The sequence below is a fragment of the Oncorhynchus kisutch genome, linkage group LG14 (genome assembly GCF_002021735.2).
Source record: "Oncorhynchus kisutch isolate 150728-3 linkage group LG14, Okis_V2, whole genome shotgun sequence".
In the NCBI taxonomy this organism is placed as follows: Eukaryota; Metazoa; Chordata; class Actinopteri; order Salmoniformes; family Salmonidae; genus Oncorhynchus; species Oncorhynchus kisutch.
Genome location: NC_034187.2, coordinates 83,855,900 through 83,870,899, shown reverse-complemented (window position 1 = coordinate 83,870,899; position 15,000 = coordinate 83,855,900). Strand labels below are relative to the sequence as shown.

At 43.8% G+C, this 15,000-nt stretch overlaps 1 protein-coding gene across 5 annotated transcripts in view; it reads right to left on the bottom strand.

Moving 5' to 3' along the window:
- Positions 1-15,000, bottom strand: part of LOC109875903 (protein FAM49A) — an 87,365-nt gene that overhangs the window by 4,686 nt on the left and 67,679 nt on the right. For all 5 annotated transcript variants that reach the window (XM_031789090.1, XM_031789088.1, XM_031789087.1 and 2 more), the window contains 4 exons: positions 7,283-7,419; positions 5,624-5,701; positions 4,677-4,793; positions 1,793-1,872 (listed from right to left, as the gene is read on the bottom strand). In XM_031789090.1, coding sequence (XP_031644950.1) covers positions 1,793-1,872; positions 4,677-4,793; positions 5,624-5,701; positions 7,283-7,419 — 412 coding nt within the window. The remainder of the gene's footprint in view (positions 1-1,792; positions 1,873-4,676; positions 4,794-5,623; positions 5,702-7,282; positions 7,420-15,000) is intronic.

Here is a 15,000-nt window from a genome sequence, read left to right as displayed (position 1 = left end):
GCACTGTGTTCTTTGGATAATGACTTTTACGATAAACATGATTATCATGCCAATAAGGCTCATTAAATTGATTTGAGAGAGAGAGAGACAGAGCGAGACAGAGCGAGAGAGAGAGAGAGATGAGAGAGAGGAGAGAGACAGAGAGAGGAGAGGAGGAGAGAGAGAGAGACCAGCAGAGAGACAGAGAGAGAGAGAGACTGAGAGGAGAGAGAGACAGAGAGACAGAGAGACGAGAGAGACAGAGAGAGAGAGAGAGACAGAGAGACAGAGAGAGAGACAGAGGAGTAGAGACAGAGGAGGAGAGAGAGAGAGACAGAGAGTCTAAAATAAAAGAGACTATGTGGCGGTACAAACCAATCAGCATACACTTGGACTGAAGGTCATATCACAACTTCTGTTTATTTAAAACCCTGAAGTATAACACATGCTGTTTTCTAAAGACTCATTACACAGGGCTATGGTCTGTGACCTTCTGAAGAAAACTATGGGATTAGAGGGAAAGAGAGACAAAGAGAGATGGGGGAAAAATGTAGTGAGATGGAAAGAGAGTGAGAGATAGTAAGAAAGTGAGAGATGGAGCAAAAGAAGGAGAGAGATTGAAAAAGAGAGGACTATAGAAAGAGACTAGAGAAAGACAGGACTAGAGAAAGGGAGGACTAGAGAAAGAGATTAGAGAAAGACAGGACTAGAGAAAGGACAGGACTAGAGAAAGAGGAGACTAGAGAAAGACAAGACTAGAGAAAGAGATTAGAGAAAGACAGGACTAGAGAAAGGACAGGACGAGAGAGAAAGAGAGGACTAGAGAAAGACAGGACTAGAGAAAGGACAGGACTAGAGAAAGAGGAGACTAGAGAAAGACAAGACTAGAGAAAGAGACTAGAGAAAGACAGGACTAGAGAAAGAGACTAGAGAAAGACAAGACTAGAGAAAGAGATTAGAGAAAGACAGGACTAGAGAAAGGACAGGACTAGAGAAAGAGGAGACTAGAGAAAGACAAGACTAGAGAAAGAGATTAGAGAAAGACAGGACTAGAGAAAGAGACTAGAGAAAGGACAGGACTAGAGAAAGAGACTAGAGAAAGACAGGACTAGAGAAAGAGATTAGAGAAAGACAGGACTAGAGAAAGACAGGACTAGAGAAAGAGACTAGAGAAAGACAGGACTAGAGAAAGAGATTAGAGAAAGACAGGACTAGAGAAAGAGACTAGAGAAAGACAGGACTAGAGAAAGAGATTAGAGAAAGACAGGACTAGAGAAAGACAGGACTAGAGAAAGACAGGACTAGAGAAAGAGGGGACTAGAGAAAGACAGGACTAGAGAAAGGACAGGACTAGAGAAAGAGACTAGAGAAAGACAGGACTAGAGAAAGAGACTAGAGAAAGACAGGACTAGAGAAAGACAGGACTAGAGAAATAGAGGACTAGAGAAAGAGGGGACTAGAGAAAGACAGGACTAGAGAAAGGACAGGACTAGAGAAAGAGACTAGAGAAAGACAGGACTAGAGAAAGAGATTAGAGAAAGACAGGACTAGAGAAAGACAGGACTAGAGAAAGAGAGGACTAGAGAAAGACAGGACTAGAGAAAGACAGCACTAGAGAAAGAGACTAGAGAAAGACAGGACTAGAGAAAGAGACTAGAGAAAGACAGCACTAGAGAAAGAGACTAGAGAAAGACATGACTAGAGAAAGACAGGACTAGAGAAAGACAGGACTATAGAAAGACAGCACTAGAGAAAGAGACTAGAGAAAGACAGGACTAGAGAAAGACAGGACTAGAGAAAGAGAGCTACTCACGGGGTCTCCAGCATGACGCGACACACACAGGCCATGGTGCTCAGGCAGTCTGTGGTGTCTTCAATGGGTAATGTCTTATTCTGTAACACAGACAGCAGGGGGAGACAGAGAGTAAATACCAGCACTGGTCCCTGGGAGGAGACAGAGAGTAGGGGGAGACAGAGAGTAAATACCAGCACTGGCCCCTGGGGGGAGACAGAGAGTAGGGGGAGACAGAGAGTAAATACCAGCACTGACCCCTGGGGGGAGACAGAGTAAATACCAGCACCTGCCCCTGGGGTAAAACAGGCCCTAATCTCTGGCTTTCACATGACTATAGGATATAGAAATATGCATCTCCAGAGGGTGGTGCGGTCTGCACAATGTATAACGGGGGCAAACTACCTGCCCTCCAAGACACCGACAACTACCGATATCACAAAAAGGCCAAAAAGATAATCAAGGATAACACCCAACCAAGCCACCATCCAGAAGGCGAGGTCAGTACAGGTGCATCAATGCTGGGACCGAGAGACTGAGGAACAACTTCTATCTCAAGGACATCAGACTGTTTTTTTTAAATATAACTAGGCGTCCCGTTAATGGGACAGTTGTAAATAATACAGTGCCTTGTGTCACAATCGCAGATTTTAGAGAAACAACAAGTGTCGGTACATTTAAGTGTCTTATATCGGCTGAAAGCTTAAATTTTTCTTAATATAACTGCACTGTCCAATTTACAGTAGCTATTACTGCGAAAACAATTCCATGCTATTGTTTGAGGAGAACTCCTAACCACAAAACACTTTTTTCACCGCGATAGGTTTGATAAATTCACCTCTGATGGTGAAATTTGTTCTTACATTCTGAAATCTTGCTCTGATTTATCATCCAAAGGGTCCCAGAGATAACATGAAGTGTCGTTTTGTTAGATAAAATCCTTTATCACCTATATAAAAAGGTCCAGATAGCATGCACAATCGATTTTGTATTTCCACTCGTTCAATTTGCAAAGAAAGGAATCTGTGAAAATCTCACCCTAAACGTTGTTTTCAACCAGTCAAATCACGTTCGTATGTATTCCTCAGAGATCCTAGAATGTAACCAGACTTCACGATATCATTAGGGGTGTAGTATATCCTATAGGACACCATATCAGAGATCCTAGAACCTAACCAGACTTCACTATATCATTAGGGGCGTAGTATATCCTATAAGACACCATATCAGAGATCCTAGAACGTAACCAGACTTCACTATATCATTAGGGGTGTAGTATATCCTATAGGACACCATATTTGGTCAGAGAGCGACGCCTTCATGGCACACCGATGACACGGGCGGTCTTCACTTGATCGACTGCAACTTTGTCAAATAAGCACCAATCGGGGTCAAACAAAGCTAGGTGGATAGCCAATGAGCTGGGCGTCATGGAAACCCCATATCTGTCGCAAAGTGTCACTGCTAACCTTGTGCGACAGCAACCCTTGTCCTCTTGGACAAAAATTATAAGAACTGTTAGATAACTTGTTAGATATTGCTGCACTGTCAGAACTAGAAGCACAAGCATTTCGCTACACTCGCAACAACATCTGCTAACCATGTGTATGTGAACAATAAAATGTGATTTGACTTGATTTGGTCACATATACCTTAAAAACAAAATGGAGGGGCGTGGAGAAAAGTATCAGTATCAGTATCTGGTGTGTCCACCATTCACCTCATGCAGCGGAACACATCTCCTTCACATAGAGTTGATCGGGAAGATTGAGGCCTGTGGAATGTTGTGTCACCCCTCTACAATGGCTGTGTGAAGTTGCTGGATATTGGCAGGAAACTGGAACACACTGTAGTACACATCGATCCAGAGCATCCCAAACATGCTCAATGGCTGTGTGAAGTTGCTGGATATTGGCAGGAAACAGGAACACACTGTAGTACACATCGATCCAGAGCATCCCAAACATGCTCAATGGCTGTGTGAAGTTGCTGGATATTGGCAGGAAACAGGAACACACTGTAGTACACATCGATCCAGAGCATCCCAAACATGCTCAATGGCTGATATGTCTGGTGAGTATGCAGGCCATGGAAGAACTGGGACATTTTCAGCTTCCAGGAATTGTGTACAGATCCTTGCGACAGGAAGCAGTACATTATGATGCTGAAAGGTGATGGCGGCAGATGAATGGCACGACAATGGGAAGCAGGATGTCGTCAAGAGTGTGAAAAGCTGTCATCAAGGCGAAGGGTGGCTACTTTGAAGAATCTCAAATATAAAATATATTTTGATTTGTGACTTGGGGTGCAGTGAGGCTAGTATAGGGTGACTTGGGGTGCAGTGAGGCTAGTATAGGGTGATTTGGGGTGCAGTGAGGCTAGTATAGGGTAACTTGGGGTGCAGTGAGGGTAGTATAGGGTGACTTGGGGTGCAGTGAGGCTAGTATAGGGTAACTTGGGGTGCAGTGAGGCTAGTATAGGGTGACTTGGGGTGCAGTGAGGCTAGTATAGGGTAACTTGTGGTGCAGTGAGGCTAGTATAGGGTGACTTGGGGTGCAGTGAGGCTAGTATAGGGTGACTTGGGGTGCAGTGAGGCTAGTATAGGGTAACTTGGGGTGCAGTGAGGCTAGTATAGGGTAACTTGGGGTGCAGTGAGGCTAGTATAGGGTGACTTGGGGTGCAGTGAGGCTAGTATAGGGTGACTTGGGGTGCAGTGAGGCTAGTATAGGGTGGCTTGGGGTGCAGTGAGGCTAGTATAGGGTAACTTGGGGTGGTAGTTATTAGAGGCTTGAGGTAGGTTCTTAATTTAGGGGGAAGGAGCTGACGCTAGTTAAGAGCTAGAGGGAGGGGAGGGACGGAGGAAGGGACTCGAACTAAGGGACAGGGGTCATGACCTCTGACTGACCTCTGACACAAACTTGGTGGTAGCATTACTCAGGGTCTTCAGCATGGGTGTGGCCTCGGCGTAGAACAGAGACATCCGATTGGCCATCTCGTTGTTCACCTCGTTCTCCGCCTCCAACTGCAGCAGAGAGAGATGGTTGGAACTCGAAAACATTTAAATATTGGCACACGATTCCTCTTTAATGGTTGTGTATCTGCAAGTCATCTGACGTGACATCGTTGGATGCTTTTCCTGCCTGCAATTACATTTCACATTGACATGTTTGCCATTGATCAGACGGTATTATCCAGAGCGACTTACATTCATCTTAAGATAGCTAGGTGGGACAACCACATATCCCAGTCATAGTAAGCAACATTTTCTTTAACAAAGCAGCCATCAGAAAAGTCAGAGTTAGGAAGGTTGAAAAATAATCAAGTGTGAGTGTTAGTTCAATTCATTCAACATCTACACAAAGAGAAAAAAACAGTACTATGTGATGACCAGTAGCTTTTTTTGTTGTTAACAGTTGGTAATGAGCACTGTTACCATAGCAACCGTCTGACAGTTTAGCCAAGCAATCCAGGTTACGGAACCAATGTAGCACAGGCCAACATGGTCTTACCTGCTGGTTGTTCAGCCTGTTTCTACTGTTGGTCTTACCTGCTGGTTGTTCAGCCTGTTTCTACCAATTATCTTACCTGCTGGTTGCTCAGCCTGTTTCTACTAATAGTCTTACCTGCTGGTTGTTCAGCCTGTTTCTACTGATAGTCTTACCTGCTGGTTATTCAGCCTGTTTCTACTGATGATCTTACTTGCTGGTTGTTCAGCCTGTTTCTACTGATGATCTTACCTGCTGGTTGTTCAGCCTGTTTCTACTGATGATCTTACCTGCTGGTTGTTCAGCCTGTTTCTACTGATGATCTAGACCTGCTGGTTGTTCAGCCTGTATCTACTGATGATCTTACCTGCTGGTTGTTCAGCCTGTTTCTACTGATGGTTCTCCTGTAGTAGCTGAAGTCATTCTGAATGGCTGGGTTTGTCATCTAGAGAGAGAGAGGGGGGGGGGGTAAGTTAAACAATAGCTATAATCAGTGCAGTGGGGGCGGGGGTGTAAGTCAGTGTGCGCTACTCCACCGCTTATACAGTAACTACAATTGGTAAATGAAATTGATTGGACGTGATTTGGAAAGGCACACACCTTTCTATATAAGGTCCCTACAGTTGACAGTGCATGTCAGAGCAACAACCAAGCCATGAGGTCAAAGGAATTGTCCGTAGAGCTCCGAGACAGGATTGTGTCAGATCTGAGGAAGGATACCAAAACATTTCTGCAGCATTGAAGGTCCCCAAGAACACAGTGGCCTCCATCATTCTTGAATGGAAGAAGTTTGGAACCACCAAGATTCTTCCTAGAGCTGGCCGCCCGGCCAAACTGAGCAATCGGGGGAGAAGGGCCTTGGTCAGGGAGGTGACCAAGAACCCGATGGTCACTCTGACAGAGCTCTAGAGTTCCTCTGTGGAGATGAGAGAACCTTCCAGAAGGACAACCATCTCTGCAGCACTGGGAGAACGGAACAAAGTACAGAAAGATCCTTAATGAAAGCCTACTCCAGAGCGCTCACGACCTCAGACTGGGTTGAAGGTTCACCTTCCAACGGGAAAACGACCCTAAGCACACAGCCAAGAGAATGCAGGAGTGGCTTCGGGAGAAGTCTCCTTGTGTGATCCAGCCAGAGTCTGGACTTGAACCCAATCGAACAACTCTGGAGAGACCTGAAAATGTCTGTGCAGCAATGCTCCCCATCCAACTTGACAGAGCTTGAGAGGAACTGCAGAGCAGAATGGGAGAAACTCCCCAAATACAGGGGTGCCAAGCTTGTAGCATCATACTCAAGAAGACTCAAGGCTGTAATCGCTGCCAAAGGTGCTTCAACAAAGTACTGAGTAAAGCGCGTGAATACTTAAGTAAATCAGTGTATTTTATTTATTTTTTTTCCACAAAAAAATCTGTTTTTCCTTTGTCATTATGGGGTATTGTGATGTGATTATGGGGTATTGTGATGTCATTATGGGGTATTGTGATGTCATAATGGGGTATTGTGATGTCATTATGGGGTATTGTGTGTAGATTGATGAGGGGAAATAACAGTTTAATCAATTTTAGAATAAGGTTGTAACTTAACAAAATGTGGAAAAAGTCAAGTGGGCTGAATACTTTCCAACGGCTCTGTATCAAATAAATGATATCCAGCTAAAGGCTGCAGCTATGCATTTGGATCGCTAACCTGCTAGCTCAGTGGCTAGATGTCAAGATCAAGCTTCATGGTTACAGCAGAGACATTCAGTCCCCTATTGGATCAAGATCTCTGTTGCCCAAAAAAATCTGTGCGTCCCCCCAAAAAATAAATACATATAGCACCCCTTGTATGCACATTGGGTAACACCATGTACTCCGGTATTGTCCAGAAACGGTATGACGGTATGTTCTGGATACCACCCAAACCTACTATGTAATGATATAAAGGAAAGCAACCCCCATCTCTCCTGGACAGACTATGGATACATAAATGGTACCTCATTCCTTTCCTCATTCCTTTCCTCATTCCTTTTCTCCTCCTCCTCACCTTCAGTTCGTCGAAGCTGAGGGTAAAGTGGAGTATCTCCGCGAACTGTTTGGCCAGGGCCTGCTCTCTCTCCAGGTGCTGCATGGGAGCGTAGGGAGGGCTCGTCAGCGCCTCCAACAGGCTACGCAGGGCATTCTCTACATAGACACATAATAATGTACATTACATTAGTACCGAACAAATTAATTCATTAAGTTTTATTTTTGTGACAAATCGCCACTTGGTCACCCATCCCTTATGGGATGAATTAATGAATAAACACAATAAACAAACATCACTGTGATAATTATTCTGGTGTTTTGTGCAGTGCACATCGCATAAACAGTGACAAAGAATCAATACATAATATTACAAATATATATATATATATATTAACATGTAATACATCAATACGGAATATTTAAATATATATATATGTATATACTGTATATACTGTATATACTGTGTATATATAGATATATACTGTATATATATATATATGTTAAAAAAATGTAAATCAGTACATAATACTAAATGAGGTTCTCCAAGCAATAATTATAGCCACTATAACTATGAAATAACACATCTTGAGTCATGTAGTAACCAAACAAGTATTTAATAAATCAAAATATATTTTATATTTGAGATTCTTCAAAGCAGCCACCCTTTGCCTTGATGACAGCTTTGCTCACTCTGGGCATTCTCTCAACCAGCTTCATGAGGTAGTCACCTGGAATGATTCCATATGTGTCATTCCATAGTTTTGATGTCTTCACTGTTATTCTACAACGTAGAAAATAGTAAAATAAAGAAAAACCCTTGAATGAGTAGGTCTGTCCAAAAATGTTAACTGGTACTGTATATATACAGTGCCTTGCGAAAGTATTCGGCCCCCTTGAACTTTGCGACCTTTTGCCACATTTCAGGCTTCAAACATAAAGATATAAAACTGTAGTTTTTTGTGAAGAATCAACAACAAGTGGGACACAATCATGTTTCTCATGTTTTAATCTGTTGTTTTATATGTCATGTGGCTGCTTTGGTGTGTTTTATATGTCATGTGGCTGCTTTGGTGTGTTTTATATGTCATGTGGCTGCTTTGGTGTGTTTTATATGTCATGTGGCTGCTTTGGTGTGTTTTATATGTCATGTGGCTGCTTTGGTGTGTTTTATATGTCATGTGGCTGCTTTGGTGTGTTTTATATGTCATGTGGCTGCTTTGGTGTGTTTTATATGTCATGTGGCTGCTTTGGTGTGTTTTATATGTCATGTGGCTGCTTTGGTGTGTTTTATATGTCATGTGGCTGCTTTGGTGTGTTTTATATGTCATGTGGCTGCTTTGGTGTGTTTTATATGTCATGTGGCTGCTTTGGTGTGTTTTATATGTCATGTGGCTGCTTTGGTGTGTTTTATATGTCATGTGGCTGCTTTGGTGTGTTTTATATGTCATGTGGCTGCTTTGGTGTGTTTTGGACCACAGAAAGAGTAGCTGCTGTCTTGGTAACAGCTAATGGGGATCCCTAATAAATACAAAATAGGAATACAGATCAATCAATACAGAAAAATGAAACGGCGTTTGATCCCAGTCTGGCACGACGAGAAGACATGCCTGCACACAATCTGTACACCTATGTATCATTTGCTGTATAGGACTTGAATATTTGTTTACTGAATTGAAGGTAGCCATTTTTGTTTTTAAATTCTAAGCTTCTTGTCAAATGTATTCCACAAACTGAAGAAATACACAACGGACAAAAAAGCCAGTTTCAGTTCCTCCTCATCACTCAGTCACATAATGCCAAGGTTTATCTGGTGTGCTTTCCGGAATTAACATCAAGCGTATATCGTGATAGAAAGGACAGTAGAGGATCAAATTAATTTAATTCACTATTTCTTTTGAGGTCACAATAGGTACATAGTCTTTCCACTTCCATTTAAACACAATACTGACCTGTTTCAATACGCAGAGGCAATATCCCTGATCTGACCTGTTTCAATACGCAGAGACAATATCCCTGATCTGACCTGTTTCAATACGCAGAGGCAATATCTCTGATCTGACCTGTTTCAATACGCAGAGGCAATATCCCTGATCTGATCTGTTTCTATATGCAGAGTCAATATCCCTGATCTGACCTGTTTCAATACACAGAGGCAATATCGCTGATCTGACCTGTTTCAATATGCAGAGGCAATATCCCTGATCTGACCTGTTTCAATACGCAGAGGCAATATCCCTGATCTGACCTGTTTCAATACGCAGCGGCAATATCCCTGATCTGACCTGTTTCAATACGCAGAGGCAATATCCCTGATCTGATCTATTTCTATACGCAGAGGCAATATCCCTGATCTGACCTGTTTCAATATGCAGAGGCAATATCCCTGATCTGACCTGTTTCAATACGCAGAGGCAATATCCCTGATCTGACCTGTTTCAATACGCAGAGGCAATATCCCTGATCTGACCTGTTTCAATACGCAGAGGCAATATCCCTGATCTGACCTGTTTCAATATGCAGAGGCAATATCCCTGATCTGACCTGTTTCAATACGCAGAGACAATATCCCTGATCTGACCTGTTTCAATACGCAGAGGCAATATCCCTGATCTGACCTGTTTCAATACGCAGAGGCAATATCCCTGATCTGACCTGTTTCAATACGCAGAGGCAATATCCCTGATCTGACCTGTTTCAATACGCAGAGGCAATATCCCTGATCTGACCTGTTTCAATACGCAGAGGCAATATCCCTGATCTGACCTGTTTCAATACGCAGAGGCAATATCTCTGATCTGACCTGTTTCAATACGCAGAGGCAATATCCCTGATCTGACCTGTTTCAATACGCAGAGGCAATATCCCTGATCTGACCTGTTTCAATACGCAGAGGCAATATCCCTGATCTTACCCTGTTCTCAATTTGGGTTTATGATTCATCTCCTCCACATATTTATTTTATATTGCAACATTGTTTTTTTTTTGTAGAGTCTATGTTTTCCTTTATTTGTTTCCGTACATCTGTTCCCAGTCAGGCTGTTGGTAAAGGTTAGACATTTCAGTTGCCCAGGCGGCCCCTATGGAGAGATCCAAATGAAAAACGTTGCTGGAATTTCGGGCAATTGGCAACAATCCAACAGTCTATTCCAAAACCTCACCATACAGGCCTTCCATCTCACCTCACAGGGTACCCAGCCCGTGTCCCCAGTTATTGTCATACAGGCCTTCCATCTCACCTCACAGGGTACCCAGCCGGTGTCCCTAGTTATTGTCATACAGGCCTTTTGTCTCACCTCACAGGGTACCCAGCCCGTGTCCCTAGTTATTGTCATACAGGCCTTTTGTCTCACCTCACAGGGTACCCAGCCCGTGTCCCCAGTTATTGTCATACAGGCCTTTTGTCTCACCTCACAGGGTACCCAGCCCGTGTCCCCAGTTATTGTCATACAGGCCTTCCGTCTCACCTCACAGGGTACCCAGCCCGTGTCCCCAGTTATTGTCATACAGGCCTTTTGTCTCACCTCACAGGGTACCCAGCCCGTGTCCCTAGTTATTATCATACAGGCCTTTTGTCTCACCTCACAGGGTACCCAGCCCGTGTCCCCAGTTATTGTCATACAGGCCTTTTGTCTCACCTCACAGGGTACCCAGCCCGTGTCCCTAGTTATTATCATACAGGCCTTTTGTCTCACCTCACAGGGTACCCAGCCCGTGTCCCTAGTTATTGTCGTACAGGCCTTTTGTCTCACCTCACAGGGTACCCAGCCCGTGTCCCCAGTTATTGTCATACAGGCCTTTTGTCTCACCTCACAGGGTACCCAGCCCGTGTCCCCAGTTATTGTCATACAGGCCTTTTGTCTCACCTCACAGGGTACCCAGCCCGTGTCCCCAGTTATTGTCATACAGGCCTTTTGTCTCACCTCACAGGGTACCCAGCCCGTGTCCCTAGTTATTGTCGTACAGGCCTTTTGTCTCACCTCACAGGGTACCCAGCCCGTGTCCCCAGTTATTGTCATACAGGCCTTTTGTCTCACCTCACAGGGTACCCAGCCCGTGTCCCCAGTTATTGTCATACAGGCCTTTTGTCTCACCTCACAGGGTACCCAGCCCGTGTCCCTAGTTATTGTCATACAGGCCTTTTGTCTCACCTCACAGGGTACCCAGCCCGTGTCCCCAGTTATTGTCATACAGGCCTTTTGTCTCACCTCACAGGGTACCCAGCCCGTGTCCCCAGTTATTGTCATACAGGCCTTTTGTCTCACCTCACAGGGTACCCAGCCCGTGTCCCCAGTTATTGTCATACAGGCCTTTTGTCTCACCTCACAGGGTACCCAGCCCGTGTCCCCAGTTATTGTCATACAGGCCTTTTGTCTCACCTCACAGGGTACCCAGCCCGTGTCCCCAGTTATTGTCATAAATGCCTTCCGTCTCACCTCACAGGGTACCCAGCCCGTGTCCCCAGTTATTGTCATACAGGCCTTTTGTCTCACCTCACAGGGTACCCAGCCCGTGTCCCCAGTTATTGTCATAAATGCCTTCCGTCTCACCTCACAGGGTACCCAGCCCGTGTCCCTAGTTATTGTCATACAGGCCTTCCGTCTCACCTCACAGGGTACCCAGCCCGTGTCCCTAGTTATTGTCATACAGGCCTTTTGTCTCACCTCACAGGGTACCCAGCCCGTGTCCCTAGTTATTGTCATAAATGCCTTCCATCTCACCTCACAGGGTACCCAGCCCGTGTCCCCAGTTATTGTCATACAGGCCTTTTGTCTCACCTCACAGGGTACCCAGCCCGTGTCCCCAGTTATTGTCATAAATGCCTTCCGTCTCACCTCACAGGGTACCCAGCCCGTGTCCCTAGTTATTGTCATACAGGCCTTCCGTCTCACCTCACAGGGTACCCAGCCCGTGTCCCCAGTTATTGTCATACAGGCCTTTTGTCTCACCTCACAGGGTACCCAGCCCGTGTCCCTAGTTATTGTCATACAGGCCTTTTGTCTCACCTCACAGGGTACCCAGCCCGTGTCCCCAGTTATTGTCATAAATGCCTTCCGTCTCACCTCACAGGGTACCCAGCCCGTGTCCCCAGTTATTGCCAGTATAGTTGCAAAGCTGTGGAAACCTAAACAATAACATACTGCTCTGTTGTGGATGTGTTCATTTTTTGAGAACCTATCACCTCACACTCCCACTGAATACTCCAGGAACGGACAATTGAAATCAGAAGTTTATATACACCTTAGCCAACTACATTTAAACTCAGTTTTTCACAATTCCTGACATTTAATCCTAGTAAAAACTCCCTGTTTTAGGTCAGGTATTGATGTAAAAAATGTATCACTAGCCACTTTAAACAATGCCACTTAATATAATGTTTACATACCCTTCATTACTCATCTCACATGTATATACTGTACTCGATACCATCTACTGCATCTTGCCATCTTTATGTAATACTTGTATCACTAGCCACTTTAAACTATGCCACTTTTATGTTTACATACCCTACATTACTCATCTCATATGTATATACTGTACTCGATACCATCTACTGTTTCTTGCCTATGCCGCTCTGTACCATCACTCATTCATATATCTTTATGTACATATTCTTTATCCCCTTACACTTGTGTCTATAAGGTAGTAGTTTTGGAATTGTTAGTTAGATTACTTGTTGGTTATTACTGCATTGTCGGAACTAGAAGCACAAGCATTTCGCTACACTCGCATTAACATCTGCTAACCATGTGTATGTGACAAATGCATTTGATTTGATTTGAATTGAGTTAAGATCACCACTATATTTTAAGAGTGTGAAATGTCAGAATAATAGTAGAGAGAATGATTTAGTTCAGCTTTTATTTCTTTCATCACATTCCCAGTGGTTCAGAAGTTTACATACACTCAATTAGTATTTGGTAGTATTGCCTTTAAATTGTTTAACTTAAGTCTAATGTTTCAGGTAGCCTTCCATAAGCTTCCCACAATAAGTTGGGTGAATTTTGGCTCATTACTCCTGACAGAGCTGGTGTAACTGAGTCAGGTTTGTAGGCCTCCTTGCTCGCACATGCTTTTTTAGTACTGCACAAACATCTTCTATAGGATTGAGGTCAGGGCTTTGTGATGGCCACTCCAATACCTTGACTTTGTTGTCCTTATGCCATTTGGCACAACATTGGAAGCATGCTTGGGGTCATTGTCCATTTGGAAGACCCATTTGCCACCAAGCTTTAACTTCCTGACTGATGTCTTGAGATGTTGATTCAATATATCCACATAATTTTCATTTCTCATGAAGCCATCTATTTTGTGAAGTGCACCAGTCCCTCCTGCAGCAAAGCACACCCACAACATGATGCTGCCACCCCTGTGCTTCACGGTTGGGATGGTGTTCTGTGGCTTGCAAGCCTCCCCCTTTTCCCTCCAAACATAACGATGGTCATTATGGCCAAACAGTTCTATTTTTGTTTCATCTGACCAGAGGACATCTCTCCAAAAAGTGCAATCTTTGTCCCCATGTGCAGTTGCAAACCGTAGTCTGGCATTTTTATGGTGGTTTTGGAGCAGTGGCTTCTTCAATGCTGAGCGTCCTTTCAGGTTATGTCGATATAGTACTCGTTTTACTGTGGATATAGATACTTTTGTACTTGTTTCCTCCAGCATCTCCACAATGTCCATTGCTGTTGTTCTGGGATTGATTTGCACCTTTCGTACCAAAGTGCGTTCATCTCTAGGAGACAGAACGCGTCTACTTCCTGAGCAGTATGACGGCTGCGTGGTACCATGGGGTTTATACTTGCGTACTATTGTTTGTACAGATGAACGTGGTACCTTCAGGTGTTTGGAAATTGCTCCCAAGGATGAACCAGACTTGTGGAGGTCTACAATTGTTTTTCTGAGGTCTTGGCTGATTTCTTTTGATTTTCCGATGATGTCAAGCAAAGAGGCACTGAGTTTGAAGGTAGGCCTTGAAATACATCCACAGGTACACCTCTAATTGACTCAAATGATATCAATTAGCCTATCAGTACCTTCTAAAACCATAACATTTTTTTTTTCTCCAAACAGTCAATGTAGTGAATGTTAACTTCTTACCCACTGGAATTGTGATACAGTGAATTATAAGTGAAGTAATCAGTCTGTAAATAATTGTTGGAAAAATTACTTGTGTCATGCACAAAGTAGATGTCCTAACCGACTTACCAAAACTGTAGTTTTTTAACAAGAAATTTGTGGAGTGGTTGATAAACGAGTTTTAATGACTCCAACCTAAGTGGATGTAAACTTCAGACTTCAACTGTATCTCTTATCACACCACACTCCCGGAGAATTCTCCAGGACATGACACGTACATATCAACTGTATCTCTTATCACATTCTCCAGGACACATACATATCTGACACAGTTTGGAATACGTGGCATAACTCCCCGAAGAACTCTACTTAGTTGGGGGGTATTTTATTAGGATTTCCATTAGCTGTCCCAGAAGCAGCAGCTACTCTTCCTGGAGTCCTCACAAAACACATGAAACACAACACAGAACATTAATTAGTATCCCCATTAGCTGTTCCAGAAGCAGTAGCTACTCTTCCTGGGGCTCCACATTAAACATGAAACATGATACAGAACATCAACGGACAAGAACAGCTCAAGGACAGTACTACTTGTCGAGTCGTTAACATTAGTATTCAGTCAGCTGTTCACGCGTGATGAGTTTTTCAACGTTATCAACTGGC